The sequence below is a fragment of the Periplaneta americana genome, chromosome 9 (assembly GCF_040183065.1).
Source record: "Periplaneta americana isolate PAMFEO1 chromosome 9, P.americana_PAMFEO1_priV1, whole genome shotgun sequence".
Taxonomy (NCBI): Eukaryota; Metazoa; Arthropoda; class Insecta; order Blattodea; family Blattidae; genus Periplaneta; species Periplaneta americana.
This window is the reverse complement of record NC_091125.1, coordinates 83,802,955-83,819,484: the sequence shown is the minus strand read 5'-3', so window position 1 is coordinate 83,819,484 and position 16,530 is coordinate 83,802,955. Positions and strand designations below refer to the sequence as shown.

The 16,530-nt window shown below is 36.2% G+C and overlaps 1 protein-coding gene across 3 annotated transcripts in view; it reads left to right on the top strand.

Moving 5' to 3' along the window:
- Window positions 1-12,959, top strand: part of Fancm (FA complementation group M) — an 80,211-nt gene extending 67,252 nt beyond the window's left edge. For 2 of the 3 annotated variants that reach the window (XM_069835134.1, XM_069835132.1), the window contains exons 26-28: window positions 1,725-1,819; window positions 3,321-3,478; window positions 9,067-9,773. In XM_069835134.1, the coding sequence (XP_069691235.1) occupies window positions 1,725-1,819; window positions 3,321-3,417 (192 nt within the window). In that variant the 3' untranslated portion in view covers window positions 3,418-3,478; window positions 9,067-9,773. Of the gene's footprint in view, window positions 1-1,724; window positions 1,820-3,320; window positions 3,479-9,066; window positions 9,774-12,275 lie in introns of those variants that run through there. The other variant, XM_069835133.1, reaches the window with a different exon arrangement.
- The last annotated feature ends 3,571 nt before the right edge of the window (window positions 12,960-16,530 follow it).

Sequence of the window (16,530 nt, the reverse complement as noted above, 5' to 3'; positions counted from 1 at the left end):
ACATTTCTTTTTGTTGTTTACTTATCAAATTAGTTTTAAGACATGTATTTCCCTTCAGTCTTTTGAATTGTAAAAGTGATAAAGACATGCATTAGTAGAATTGGAAGAGTAAGAAAAATTTTTTGTGAGAATATATTCCTTGCATGAAAAGGTTAATTACATTATTAGTTATTAATCTATATTATGTGTTTAAAGTATATTTTATTCAGTTATTTTGGTAAAACAGTAGATAGTTGAAAGAAAAACTATTTATAATTTAAATATAGAGTCAAATTTAAAAATTTAGTTTTTTTCTGTTCTTCTTTCCACTGTCATTGACTTTAGGATTGTTGTTAGCTTTGTAGGCTAGATACTACCTGGCATATAAGCTAGGAATGTGATTGATTAAATCTCCAAGGCATAGAACCATCTATCTTTTTTGACATTAAAGAGAGGGTGGCATGATAGGACAATTGGAATTGAAGTGCTTACATTTAGCCTAACCTGCCTATAGTTTCAGTTTCTGTAATTTCAAAACCTTAGTCACATATTATTCTTATCCGTCATAACTATTTCAATACTGCTGCCAGATTCACAAAACAATTATATCATTAATAATCTTAGAATGGCTAAGAACAATGGATTTGCTTGAAATAAACCTGACTGATATTGATGGATTGTAACAGTGAGAAAAGATAAAATACGAAATTTTTAGGACATTAATAGAGAGAACTAGTGGATATTATTTTAGAATATGTAAAAAATCTTATATTATATAAGATGTGTAAAACCAAAAATTTTTTTTTTTTTTTTTTTTTTTTGCCACCCAGCCTCCTGTTGAAGACAGACGTTTTTACAGACACAGCACTCCCTAGATAAATTCTGAACTGTTCAAAACATTTTTGTTTGAATAAAATATAGTTTCCACCTGGAGATTTCAATGAAAGACTTCTGCAATTTTTTTACTTAGCAAGAATGCTCATTAGTCATTATACTGTTTATTTGTAAGTTTATTAGTAGAAAACATACTTCATTCTGTCGTCGGTATTTCCACTATACACATATGCAACAGAGCTGGCTGAGTGTAATCATTTTCAATAGGCAATAAGAATCCTTAGCTTGACTTTCTTTGGAAGAGCAGTAATTCTGCAGCTTTCAGCCAGCTCTTTTCCGTTCATTGAAGTACTCAACTGCTGAAACTTTCTTGCTTTACTATCCTGCATTTTGTGTTATACAAAGGAATAGTTAACATAGATAAGACATCGGAAATTGAAGCATTACACTTCTACAATATCCTACCACTCATTGAAATTAATAGTAAATATAACATTGTAACGTGAAATGAGAAAACAACCAGAACTATCATCAAACAAACTCTGTTGTTTAATAGTCGCACCTTATAATTTCATTGCAATGCCATAATTTCTGAAGAAAGTGTTATAATTATTTTCATATTAATAACCAGATGATTGCTTGGCAGTCAACTTGTATAAAAGTGGAGTTTGAAATCACCAAACTTAACTTTTTTGTAGTGATTATTTGAGCATAGATAGAGAACATTATTAAATCTGCAATTATTGAACTGTATTATGATACAAGAATGTGAAAGGAAACCCTTCTTGATATCGTGCTTTAAAATTAATTTAAAAGAATCTATAGGGATTATTTTTCAGATTTTTTTCTGTAATTTCTAGTGATAAATGAGTGATATGAATAGTGGACTGCCATTTAATTGTTTTTTTCAGCATGTGCAATTCTACCAAACCCTTCCTGGTGTGAACATAGCTCTTGCCATGCGAATTTGTCACATGTTTCCCAGTGTCGTGGATTTTTTTGACAGGTGAGCTCAGTGTTTGTTTAGTTGATAATAAATTGTGTGTATGTGTGCATGCTTACTTCTTTTTTAACCTCAGATCTGTTTGACTAGGACTATGATAACAGTTGGATAAATGTTGCACTTGCCATTAGTCTGTAGTGTGTGGGCAAATCACAGTTGACAGTACGACTTTGTGCATCAATTTCATTTTTGTGGCTTATAGTCTGATAATGAATGGGGAAAATGGCAAGAGATATGGGAATACTCGAAATTCACCTGCTTCTCAACTACTGTCTTCATCTACCATAAATTCTACTTCATCTCACTGGGTTTTGAACCTGGATTTCTAGTATGGAAAGACAATTGCAGACATTAAAACTCCCATCCAATCAAAAGTTAGCTCTTAGCTCTGCTGACTATAATTCCTTTGAACTTAAAAATACTTACATTTCAGAAGTGAGATTTGCAAGTTTTGTTTCTGTCTGTCTGTCTGTCTCTCTCTCTCTCTCTGGTATGTAGTAATTATTGAGCTGCTGCAAAAGAATCGATTTGGAGGTTTTTACTAAAATACACATTTTTCATAATTCTTCATACCAGAAGGTAGCTTTTGGAATGTCATCTGTCTGCCCATTCATTCAAATTACCGAATGGATTTTTTTTATGTAAACAGGAAATACAAAAGTTAGTTTATCTAAAAGTAAACACATGAAATATAATCACTTTGGGAGTTGGGCTGGAAGTTAGAAACATGTCAACTGTAAGTGTAGTACTCCTCATTATTGTGTATTTAGGTCTGGGATGAAGTGACTGCAGAAGGAATGGATTTGTAAATGTGAATGTGAATGAATTTATGAACTTCTATTTAATTTAATCGTTGTTTTAATTGTTGCTTGTGTATAGAGAGGAAGTAAGTGTCATTTAATGACATCCATTAAAGGGTTGAAAGTCAAACAACACCAACAACAAATGTGTGTGTGTGTGTGTGTGTGTGTGTATGTCTATTACTCACCACTTCAGCAGGCCACATTATGCATGATGTGTATCTATGATGTGTTATGTCATGTACTAGGGTGAGTGTATGTTAAGTGTTCGTGTAAGTGTAGTCTAGGGAATGGGTGAGGATGATGATGAAGGTGAGGAAGGGAGAAGGGGAAACCTGGTGCTGCCGGCACTTAGCCGCATACCACCAAGGGGGCCACCAGGCTTAATTTCGCCATCTGACAGATGAATCACTATCAACAGTGACATATGCCTTCTCTTCATATGCACTGCGGAGAGATTTGGGATTTAACCCAGACATATTGCTGCACAATTTAGGCCAACAACAAATGTAATATCGTTGTTTTTTTCCATTCCCTATGTAGTGTAAAAGAACTGTATGGCATGTTTCTATTGTTGTTAATAATAAAATTAATATCTTTATTTAAACACACTCATTGTTTTTTATTGATTTCTGAAAACCGTAATATTTGTAGTTGGTGTTATTTGACTTTAAACCTCCACATTTTTGTTTGTGATATTCCAGTTGTAGCAGTGTGAGAAAAATCCAGGAAGTGCTGGGTCTCACTGCAGAGAAGTCTAGTCAGATTTACAATGTACTGCATAGAGTTCTGAAGTCATAATGGAGAAGAGTGCTTCTGTTATGACGTGAGGTGCTTCACTTTCTCTTGTCTTCAAAATGAGGTATGTCTTGGGAAAATTTGGTGGCTCATTTGAATGCATCACCTCCAGTACATAAACTCTGTAACTGATTAACTGTGATTCAATCTGACTGGTTCAAAAAGCATACAATTAATATATTTTACATAAGTTACGAGCCTACTATACAGAGTGTTTAAAAAAGTGTCACATATTTTTACAAGAGGTAGCATAGGTCGAAACTAGAAAAAAAGTTTCTATAAACATGTATCTGGAATCAAATCTCTGTTGAGATATGGGCCATTCTATATTGTGGCCTATGATCGTCACTCGTTTAAAAACACAAAACAGTGTTTCATGTTTTGAGAGTGGATAGCATCCCTCAACAGAAGTAAACAGACAATGAGCATCCCTCAACAGAAGTAAACAAACAATGTAATAGTAAACAAAGGTCCAGGATACTATGGAGTCACTCATTTTACTTGTGTTAGTATGTACAGTCTTTCAGTTTATGCACGACAGGGCACCACCCCATTTTCTGTCATGTGACGGTACCTAACTCGGAGGTTTAATGGGCAATGGATTAGATGAGGAGGTCCAGTACCATGGCCTCCCCGATCACCTGACCTTTGGATTTCTAACTATGGGGACATTTAAAGACATTGGTGTATGCCACACCCATTGACAGCATACAGAGATTACAGGAGCGTGTATCCAATGCATGTGAGCAAATTCGACAACAGCCAGGTGTGGTCGCAAGAGTTCGTGATTCACTGATAAGGGCTGAAGCATATGTAACAATGCGTAGTAACCACATAGAGCACCTTCTGTAGTGTCTACATGACAGACAGGTGGGTATCGTAGGTCACAATATAGCATAGCTCATATCACAACAGATATTTGTTTCCGGACACATGTTTATAGGAACTTTTTTTCTAGTTTCGACCAATACTATCTCCTGTAAAAATATGCGACACTTTTTTTTAAATACTGTATATAACAAAAAATGGGGCAAAACAAGTTTAAAATGGGCCTAATCCTTGAAGAAGAAGAAAATGGAATGAAAAAGGAAGAAAAAGAAGGAAGAAGAAAGGCCAAAGACTGAGGGTAAATAGATACATAGAAAAGAGAAAAATTAGGAAGAAAAAGAGAAATACAGAAACAAAAGAAAGAGTGACTGAAATGAAAGATGAAAGTAAAAAAACGTTTGTAATATAATTTTTTAAACATAATAATGTATCTTGTTTACTTGACATTGCAAATTATCAGTATACCCCAGTTATTTCTAGCAACATTGTGGCCAGTCACTCGACTTGGAGAGCCTTCTGTCATACACAATCATTGCCTGCACAAAGCACAACATACTTTTCGAACTTACAAATATTTTGAAAATTGCATAATCTGTCCACTGTTACTACATGGGATAGACATCTTTCCCAGTGTCGAGTTTACTATTATCTCCAGTGACATCATTATTACACCCTGCAGGAAATATCGGTTGCTTTTAAACCTGATCATTCGTCAGTGTTTCATGGTGCAGACAGTATTGGATATCGAATACTGACACAGATGGTACCTACTGCTTCTTTCGTCCTGTCACTCCCTGCTGGTACTTATATGTGGATGTAAATATGGATGGCAGTACTACATTGCTCAGCGACATTCCTGTTTGTTCTGAGTAGTAGCTGCGAATATATTGAATAAGCAATCGCGGACAACCAATAAAGGGTGATCCTCCAGTTTGAGGTTGGGTGAAGAGCTAACAACCATCACTGTAAAAACAGTTTGTTACGAAACCCCAACATAAGCCTCGGAATGGGACTGATTCTATGGTACAACCACATCAAAGGAATTCTTGGAGCAACAGTAACAAATATAAATGATACTTGGGAGGAAATTAAACGCAGAATAAATAAGAGAAATGTCTGTTATTATTTGGTTGAGAAGCTTTTGTCATTCAATCTGCTCTCAAATAAAGCTGAAAGTTAGAATTTATAAAACAGTTATATTACTGGTTGTTCTGTATGGTTGTGAAACTTGGACTTTCATTTTGAGAGAGGAACACATGCTAAGGGTGTTTGAGAATAAGGTGCTTAGGAAAATATTTGGGGCTAAGAGGAATGAAGTTACAGGAGAATGGAGAAAGTTACACAACACAGAACTGCACACATTGTATTCTTCACTTGACATAATTAGGAACATTAAATCTAGACATTTGAGATGGGCAGGGCATGTAGCACATATGGGCGAATCCAGAAATGCAGATAGAGTGTCTGTTGGGATGCTGGAGGGAAAAAGACCTTTGGGGAGGCCGAGACGTAGATGGGAGAATATCAGAATGGATTTGAGGGAGGTGGAATATGATGGTAGGGAGGGGACTGAATTAATCTTGCTAAGGATAAGGACCAGTGGCAGACTTATGTGAGGGTGGCAGTGAACCTCCGGGTTCCTTAAAAGCCGTAAGTAAGTAAGTAATATACTAGTAAAGTACTATAATGTTACTTCCAGCTGTTCCAAAATGTGAAACTAAAAAATGTGTGGTATGAGTGTAATGAAGGATCAGTCTCTTCATCATTTTTTTTTTTGCACCGCCACTGTCACAACAAAGTCAGTTCGTAGGCACCTGAACGATTTCCACTTTATAGGCATACAAACAAAGTCCTTTATTTAGCACCTTATGGACTGTTGAGCATATGATGTTCAGCTCTTGTGACGCTCTACGAATTGACTTTGTCGGGCTTCTAGCGAAGACCTCCCTGATCTCGTTCCCGTTTCCTCAGACTGCATTTCTTGCCTGAGCCAGACTGTCAGTTAACACCCCCCCTTGACTAGAAAAGGCTCTATGAATTGCATCGAAGTTGGGCATAACCGAATTCACTACTTCCAGTGGCTGGATAGACAAGTTTAAAACCAGGCATAACAATGAAGTATGTGGAGAAAGCAGCAGTGTGATACCAGAGGCTGTAAACCACTGGAAGCAGGGAATCAAAGATGTTATTCAAGGTTATGAATCTAGAAACATTTTCAATGCTGAAGAAACTAGGCTTTTTTATAATATTCTTACACAGTAAAACACTATGTTTTAAAGACGAGTTGTGCCACGGGTGTAAGCTGAGCAAGCAAAAATGAACTGTTTTGCTAATGGTGAACAATGGGTCGGAAAAGTTACCTCCACCAGTGATAGGAAAATTTAAAAAGCCACAGTGTTTCAAGAACATTAAAAATCTGCCCACCACATAATGAAGCTAACAGCACAACATGAATGATCAGTAGCATCTTCGCATCTACCATGTATGCCCTGGATACTAAAATGGGGACACAGCAAAGAAAAATACTGTTGCTGCTGGACAGGTATCCTGCACATCCACAAGATTTGCAGCTCAAGAATATAAAATTGGTATTCTTCCCAGCAAATTGCACCAGTGACCTTCAGCCTTTAAATCTGGGTGTAACATGTGCTTTAAAATCCAAATACAGGAAGAAACTCATCTCTCTATGCTGTGCACTATATGGTCATGCATGGCTAAATGTTACTCCTGCAACAGTATCTAACTGCTTTCGAAAGGTAGGATTTTGTTTTGAAGAAGAACAAGTAGATGTGGAGGAGGAGCAACTGCATGATGAAGAGCCCAACAACTGGTCCATGGCAGCATTTGAAGAATATGTCAACATCAATACTAATGTGATTACATCCATGGTGTCTACTGTTTTCAATCAAGAAGAAGAAGAAGAAGAAGAACCAACGGCAGATCCGACAAGTCAAGAAGTAATGGATGCTCTCACCATCATGAGGCGGTATAGTCAAGTGCATCTGGATAGGAGAGGGCTTTGAGTGCAATAGAGAGACAGGTGGAACAAATTCAAATGCAGAAGAAGCAAATGCAAACAAAGATTTCACGTTTTTTTGAAGTAGTGTACAGTTAATTGTAATTTATTTTGAGTTACGATGATTAAATTGTGGCCACATTAGATTGATTGATAATTTTGAACTTTTAAAGTTATTTCATGCATTTCCTGTGATTTACACTTCTGTAATTTACGTTTTTTCCATCAGTCGTCTAAAAGTGTAAAAAAGGGTTCCACTGTATATATTCATCACTTCCAACACATTTAATTGGCTACATCAGTGTAAATATAATTCAGTCAGATTCTAGGGCAGCTCTTCAGGTAATTGGTATATATTCATCACTTCCAACACATTTAATTGGCTACATCAGTGTAAATATAATTCAGTCAGATTCTAGGGCAGCTCTTCAGGTAATTGGAACATGCCCCAAGATGGTAAAACTTGAAAGAATACACGTTATGATTCACCAAATTTAAAACATTGGAAAGAATCTGATATTACAAGGGATTCCAGCCCATTGTGGGATAGAACGTAATGAGAAGGCTGATACTTTGGCAAAGAAAGAAACCAAAATCACATAAAAAATCTGTACAAAAGTACTCTTAAGAATTATACCAGATAGGTTAACATTAATTATTCTAAGAAAATAGTGCTTAAGAATGAATATTTAAAATGATTATCAACAACTCTAAAATTATTCCTGAGGCATCATGCAAATTGACTGTTGCTATTTCTAGAGTTGTAACTTGCTTCATTAGTCACCTTCAAGGTTTGTTATGTTTGAAGAGGAAAATATGGTCATGGAACACTTCAGATCTTATCAAGCATTGAAGATGCATGAAGATACTGTTGTTGTTATTATTATTATTATTATTATTATTATTAATAATAATAAATAGGGATGAAGTTACAGGAGAATGGAGAAAGTTACACAATGCAGAACTGCAAGCATTGTATTCTTAATCTGACATAATTAGGAACATTAAATCCAGACGCTTGAGAGGGGCAAGGCATGTAGCACGTATGGACGAAACCAGAAATGCATATAGTGTTAGTTGGGAGGCTAGAGGGAAAAAGACCTTTGGGGAGGCCGAGACATAGATGGGAGGATAATATTAAAATGGGTTTGAGGGAGGTGGGATATGATGATAGAGACTGGATTAATCTTGCACAGGATAGGGATCGATGGCGGGCTTATGTGAGGGCAGCAATGAACCTTCGGGTTCCTTAAAAGCCATAAGTAAGTAAGTAAGTAAGTAAGTAAGTAAGTAAGTAAGTATTGGGAAGTAAAGAGGATAATGAATTTGTTAAATCCTGAGCATTAGCTGCATACATACGTACACACGCACACGCGCACGCATGTACAAGCACACACACAAGAACATGCGCACACACACACACACACAAAACCTCTGCTAGCTCTTGGTATGTAATATGAAAGTATTTTTGAATGTCTGCTCTTTTGTAGACTATTATTTCTATATGTTGTTGTCATTTTATGTGGTAGGTTCCGTTTAACATTATTTTGAAAATATGTGATCAAATACTGCACTATGCACTTAAATGTAACTTTTTAAAACTAAAAATATCACAATATAAGTAAAGGGATGAAAAATGTTTCTTGCTTGATGTTACATGTATGAATTGTATGAATGTAATGAATATATTAAATTGAACTTTTTTTAAAGTATTTTTGAAATAGATACATTAAAGATGGTAACTGAATTGAATTAATCAGCAAATGAACGAATAAATAGTCTGTTATATTTTTTCTTTTATTTTTCAGGGTAGCATCATTATCTGTGATATAGTACTGAAGTTTACGTTTTACAGTGGGAACTACTGGTGTAGCTCTGTTGTGTTGTATCTTCACCAAGAATGAGTTTATTGTGAAGTTTTTAAGATATCACGTGTAAAACTGTATAAAATTTTAGTGCAGATCATTATTTTTTTGTATTGCCCAAAAACCTGATGTGACGATACTTCATCTAGAATTGTCACATTGCTTCACTTACTGGGCTGTAATTTTTGGTCAGAAAGCAGCTATAAGAGATATAGTTTCTAAAACTAAGTTATTATTGTTATTTTTTTATATATATACAGTTGATATCTAGCTTTAATTAGGTTCAAATTTCCGAATGTTGGATGTGGAACAAAACTATGATGACATATATATTTTTATTGGTATTTGTAAAAATAAATTATTTTTATTAGAAAATGAAATACTGATCACTTCTCTAAGAAACAACGAAATCAAATTTTGAGTGAGTGATTTTGTACGAACTATTTGCTTGTGGTACTAAGCCTATTATGGTTTGAAACAAGAGCTGTGATTTCTATCTCCTGTGCGTGAGTAAAGGTTAAACATTAATCTTTATTGAATATGTCTTAAATGTCTATATAATTTGTGAAAATTAAATAGACATTGTTGAAATATTATGTAAGAAGAGACTTTTTCAATATAAAAGAATTAAAAAAAATTGGAACTTTTAATATTGAATAATTATATAAGCTTGAAAACAATATAATATCCTATTATAAAAACTTAAAGAGGCAAATCCAAAGTATAATTTCTCTCTCTCTCACACGCATGCACGCACGCTCTCTCTCCCCCTCTCCCTCTCCCTCTCCCTTGTTATCAATGGCAGTGCGTTCAATCGTTCAGAGAACCCTCAGGAAAAGCAATTTAATTGTTTAAATTAATTTATTTATAATTTACACTATCATTCTTTGTTTCTTGCTCATCTTTAATAAGTTTACTTGCAGCTCTGATTTATTTTTATTGTATGAAAACCAGTGAACTGCAAAGATCGAATACCTAGATGCTTGTAAGCTTTTGAGGTTCAATATCTTCTCTGAACCTCGCCGAGTCAACTTCTGGACTTGCATGCAGGGCGAGACGCAAGGGTATTTGCTGCAAGGCAAACGTGTGGATGCTCTGGCCCTTGAACCAGCACAGCTGTACAGTCACATATTTATGAGACAGCCAACATGCTCTGGCAGAAGACTTCATGATCCAAACCGGAAGTTAGCTTCAACAATCCTTTAAATGTCCATTTAGTTGTTCGTGGTGTTTCAATCTTAATATATTCTTCTGTGAATGTGACCAGTATTCGTTTTCAAAGAAAATGAATATGTTCAATATCTTTTACAAACAGATTTTTCAGTTTTAATCTTGGAAGATAAGTGTAAAATAAAGAAGCTTGGAAGGCCGTTACCTCAACTAGATTTAAAGCAAGCATAAACAAGCCGAGGTAAGACATTTTGCAGGGCTTTTAATGTAAAAATATTATATGAAAGAAACAGCTGGATTGCAGTTGTGAATCTACAAATAAATTATTTTGTTTCCCGTGCCTGCTATTTGCTAAGGGTAAAGATACGAGCTGAACATGCATTGGTGTGTCAGATTTAAGCCATTGTCCACACCTGTGGAGTAACGGTCAGCGCGTCTGGGCGCAAAACCAGGTGGCCTGGGTTCAAATCCCGGTCGGGGCAAGTTACTTGGTTGAGGTTTTTCCCGGGGCTTTCCCTCAACCCAATACAAGCAAATGCTGGGTAACTTTCGGTGCTGGACCCCAGACTCATTTCACCATCATTATCACCATTTCATTCAGACACTAAATAACCTAGATGTCGATACAGTGTCGTAAAATAACCCAATAATAATAATAATAATAATAGTTTAAGCCATTTGACACAAATAAAATTAAGAAGCATGAAAAATCTATTGCTCATAAAAATGTTTGCCTAGATTTATCAGTCCTTGGAAGAACAGAAATTAGGCAACAGCTTAGCTCAGCTTTCAGGCAGAGTATTGAAAGACAGAATGATGACATAAGGGGAAATCGCTATTTTCTTTCAAAGATGATGATGATGATGATGATGATGATGATGATCATCATCATCAGGTTCATTTTACGGTAATTATCTACTTTAAAGAACTAATATTTTTTTTTAATTTTTCAGAAATGAGATATTGTTTAAATTCTTGAAAAACTATGTAATATCATAAAAGTAGTGACCCTCTTGTCATTTTAGTCATGAACCACCACTGCTTGTTATGTTCATGTTAGGTTTACGTTATTGAATTCAGCTTTTACATTCACTTGCTAAATAAATATCGTACAAATTAATTATTTACATGTTGATTCATAAACTACATATTATTTACTTACTTATTCTAATGAGCAAACCCCCACTCGTTTCCGTGCACTGGAGCGAGTAGCAAGCCTGCTTGCTTACTTGTTGCCCTTGCTGACTGTCGCAGTCGTAGCGCGGCTGTTCCTGGGTGTGTGTTGTGCTGTTCACTCCTTAATTTGACAGTATACATAAAGTATATTGTGCCTCGTGAGTTTACAATGGCACAGCATATCTTTATTTATGATTCATATGTGTTAACTCTGTCAGCTCATGAAGTTCGAAGACTGTTTCAAGAAAGATTCCCGGGTGTAGACGCTTCAGATCATAAAACAGTACATAATCTTTATAATAAATTTCAGGAAACTGGAAGTGTCCAGCCTAAGAAACCAAAAAATCAGCATAGGGTTCTCACCAAAAAAAGATTACATTTGTTTAGAAAATCTCTTTGTCGTCTTGCACAGTAAGTGGGAATTTCATATGAGTCTGTGCAAACGGTTACTAAAGTATTGCACTTCAAGCCGAATAAAATAACTGTAGCACATGCTCTTCAGCCAGATGACTCCAGACGTAGGCGCACATTTTGTGAGTGGATTCTGGAAAATGTGTACAATGGACAAATAGACTCAAGTTTAATATTCTTGTTGAACGAGGCCTGGTTCCACCTCCATGGTTATGTGTGTACTCAAAACAGTCGGTACTGATAAACCTGACTTCGTACATGAAGTGCCCTTCCATGATAACAATATCAGTGTATGGTGCGCCATCATTAGTGAAAGAATCATAGGACCAATTTTTTTTGAGAATGCAGTTGATTGTTACTTATGTGAATACCATACTAACCCCTTTTTTTTTCAGAGAATTAATCGACAGGGAGCGTGATCATGCATTTTTTCAACAGGACATTGCTACTGCTCACATTGCGAATACAGTGAAACCTCTCCTTACGGACACCTCCAAGATACGGACACTCCTCATATATAGACAGATTTTTATGTCCCAACTGAAATAATATAGAAATAATGATAAATTTAACTCTCGTTTACGGACACTCTCAGACATGGACAGCTGTTTCACAGTTCTAAAGCTTGCTTCACCTCCTGACTGCAGACAGAACTTGGATTTCAAGACCTAATGTGTTACAAAAATGGAAAATTTAGTTTTGAGAACTGTACAGAAATTCCTTAACATCAAAGAAGACAATAAGGGTCTCGTAGGCTACCACTAGCCCAGCAGGCTACCCCTTGTTAGCTGGAAGCAGGTGGATAAACAAAGTCATAAAATTTGACTTGTCTGATGGGTCCAAGGTTTCTGTGATCGTGAAATTGTGTTCGACACATGATAGGGTTAGTAGGATTATTCTCTTCACTTCAATCAGTTGTTCTGTTTCGAGACACATGGCACCTGACCGTAAAAGTTAAGTTGAAAACTATAAATTACAGTACTGCGTAACTGTAGACCTAGAATAAAATTATTATAATGTACCAAAGTACATATGATATTTCCATGCAGATATTCTGCGTCGTCATATGATGAAAGAGTAATGGAACGGAGAAAAATTCTCTCCTGCGCCGGGATTTGAACCCGGGTTTTCAGCTCTACGTGGAATCGGGGTGGAATCCGGTGTGGCTTAGTGGATAAAGCGTCAGCATGTAGAGCTGAAAACCCGGGTTCAAATCCTGGCGCCGGAGAGAATTTTTCTCCGTTCCATTACTCTTTCATCGTATCCGACGCCGGGGTGGAATCCGGTGTGGCTTAGTGGATAAAGCGTCAGCACGTAGAGCTGAAAACCCGGGTTCAAATCCCGGCGCCAGAGAGAATTTTTCTCCGTTCCATTACTCTTTCATCGTAGAACTGAATATTGAATGACCGACCACCACTTTTCACTTTTTTCATAGTTATATTAATGTGAGGTGTTGTTCTACGGTATTTTAAAATATCTTGCTTATCTTCTGCACACCAATGAAAGAACAGTGTCACCAAAAGATTACACACTAAATCGTTTAACGGATTCATGTTTTCATCGCATTAATACATTTAGTAACACCTTAACACTTCGCTGCACTTATCACAACAAAGAATACATAGGCCTATAGACTAAAAGCGAAATCGTTGTTTAGAGCGGGTCAAATGTACAACGTAGTTTCAAATGTTATGCCAACTTTCTTTATTACAGGGTACTCAAATTATTTCAAAATCTATACAAAACATAATATTCAAGAGGTGCTAACATTATAAAAATACCAAAATATATATGTTATATACTAAATTTAAACAATATTTAACTTCTTTACAGAATATTTTATGTTTTCTTATTTAGTTGCAAAATATTACAGTTTGCCAGCCTGGTCCAATGTTTGGACGAGAGAGAGATTCTGTCTTTCAAGAACAGAGAAAGGACATGAATGCCTGCTCTCCAGACCTTCCTAATAGCCTCGCAAAAAGGGCCAGTAATTCATAGTAAGCAACTCGTTGCCATGGCAACCGGGTGTGTTTACTGAAGGCGAAAAGGAAAGTCTCATTCGGACCTTCAGCTGGTCTGCTAGCCATGTGGCCTGACTGGTGAGGGGTTCATGTGAAGTACTGCAGTGAACGTTAACTGAGCGGATTAAGCCGAACAAGATATTAAAAAGTAGAGCAAAATATGGTTGAGTGAAGAATTCATTTTATTTTAATTTATTGATAAAATATATTTTATTAAAGCACGAAAAAATGGGTGAAGGTGGCCTTCATGTACTTCACTTGAATAACCGCCACTGGCACAGTGACATTTTTATTCAATAGTCAAATTAATGAAAATAAACCTTTTATTAATAAAATTATTTTTTTTGCATTGCGTACTTTTATTTCTCTTATTTCATAACGTCTATGTAATATAGGAAAGATTGAGAATGCTGGGTTTGCAGTGAAAGACCTGCTCTTGGGCAGAAAACTATGAATGAATGAAACTCTATTTCTAGTGTATTAATTTATGATTTTAATAAAATTTTGAATTATGGAAAAACTAAATTCCATCTCTGATGCCATATAGAGCTACAATGCAGTGGGATCGTTTTATAAATTAATGTTTTAGTATCCAAGTTCTCGTTTTAAGGACTATATTAAACAGACACACAAATTCTTCTTCCAGTTTCGTGTTAAAAGTAAATAGATCAAAACTGCAAATATTATGTTTACTTTGAGTTAGGCTATTACAATATTTTAAATATTCTAGCGAAATAGCATTAACTTTTCTCACTATACAGTGTAGAAAAGTCCGTGCCAAGTGATTGCTGTTTAGTCAACTGTCTGAAGACAGGTATGAACCTCACAAGTGATACCAAGAAGACACAACTTACGAGGCAGCTAGGCCAGGGGATAATGGAGTAGGGTGGCCAGTTCCTTGTCCCCTATAGCCTACCTGATTGGTTTAGTAGCTGTTGCAGGATGTTTAAAACTGACTCAGGAACAGTGGCGGCTCCTGCATATTTCTTAAGAGGAGGAAAGAAGTTAACAGCACGAAATGACACCTTCTTGAATGAAACATTCTACAAATTAGCCTACATGCATACATGTAAGACCAGGTAGTGTTGGGGTTGGCCTTCTCTTCTGTATAGCAATAATCTGTTCTTGTAAACTGAGTTTCCTAAATTGTCCAAAATATATTATGTTTTCACTTCCATTCATTGTTGAATAATTACGCAAATTAACAATTACAAGGAAATTCACAACCTCGTAGCATTTTTCGAGCACACTACAGCATCACACATGTTGGAAGAGACTAGCTACTAACTCGTGACCGGAACCGTTTTACGAAAATGGAAATGGGAAATAATCTGAGGAAAGCGAGAACACTGCACCCACTCACGTGGTCTGTGTTGCCACATGCACATTTTACAAGTTCAGTATCACATGCTTTTGAAGACTGTCAGTTCTTGTAAAGTCATGCTATCATTATTGTTCAAAGCTGCCAGTGGCCGATTAATTTTTTATGTTAAAAATGATTTAGTTTGGAGTACCTACTTTCAGTTTCAAATATATTTGTACAGAACTGACAACTTGGCTGTTGCCCTGTCTAGTAAACAATGAATAGAAGTGAATTTCACGGGCCAACTATGTAGAACTACTTCCTCTTTGTTTTACATAAACCCGACTTTAACTTTCAAATATCCACGAAAGTTTCAAACCATGAATAGTAGCTATATAAAGTGCAATGAATAATATTTTTGGTTTATAATTAATAGAAAAGTTTACATGGTGTCTTTCATAGCATTGTGTTAAAACTGTTTTTGTTGTGTCTCCTCCTAGATGTGTTATAGTCCGGTTGAATGTAACATCGTTAGGTGGCAGCGGTAGTGAGCTTGCTGCACGACCAGTCGGATTCTATTTCCCGCCCATGACTGATTCAGAGGAGGATCTCCTCCCTCTCTGTTCATTTACTTGCTTTAAAACTCTGCTTCTTTCTCTGGCCGCTAGTGCGCTGTTGTCTATATGTGTTAACTGCAGTAGAGGAGGAATGGAGTGCCTTTCCTCCACACAGATAATCTCGCATCTTTCTCACAGTTTTCTATAGCACATGAGCGTGTGTCGTTTAAAACTCGATCAACCGAGTTTTTCTTATAGCTGTGAACTTAAAAATTATCGAATCTTCCTCGAATTTCAAGGCACATATTTTATTTGGTATTTACTTTCAAAAGAAGAAAATATGAGGAGGACGTTCCTCCCTTCCCTCCCCCGAGGAACCGCCACTGCTCAGGAATACTATATGGTGCAGCAGCGGTATCTGGCATATCTACTTCTTGAATAGGTCGTCCATCTGTGATGTCAGATGCATGGTTCTCTACACTGCTGAAGTTTGACTGACATGCACAAAATACCCGTTTTCAATATCTTTTGTGAACTGAAGTTCACTGCCCTTGCATCCAACATGTCATTTGATCCGGACATATGACGGAATGTACTAAAGAGCGACTCAAGAGGATCACTTGAAAATGCTCTAGTAAGAACATAATGGTACCCATTTTCTAAAATATATTTAATGCAGAGAACAGTTGATTTTGTTGTCAACGTGATAGCTTTATATGTCTCGTTAGGAAATCTTTTTGACGTGTGCTACTTGCACACTTTGTTGTAT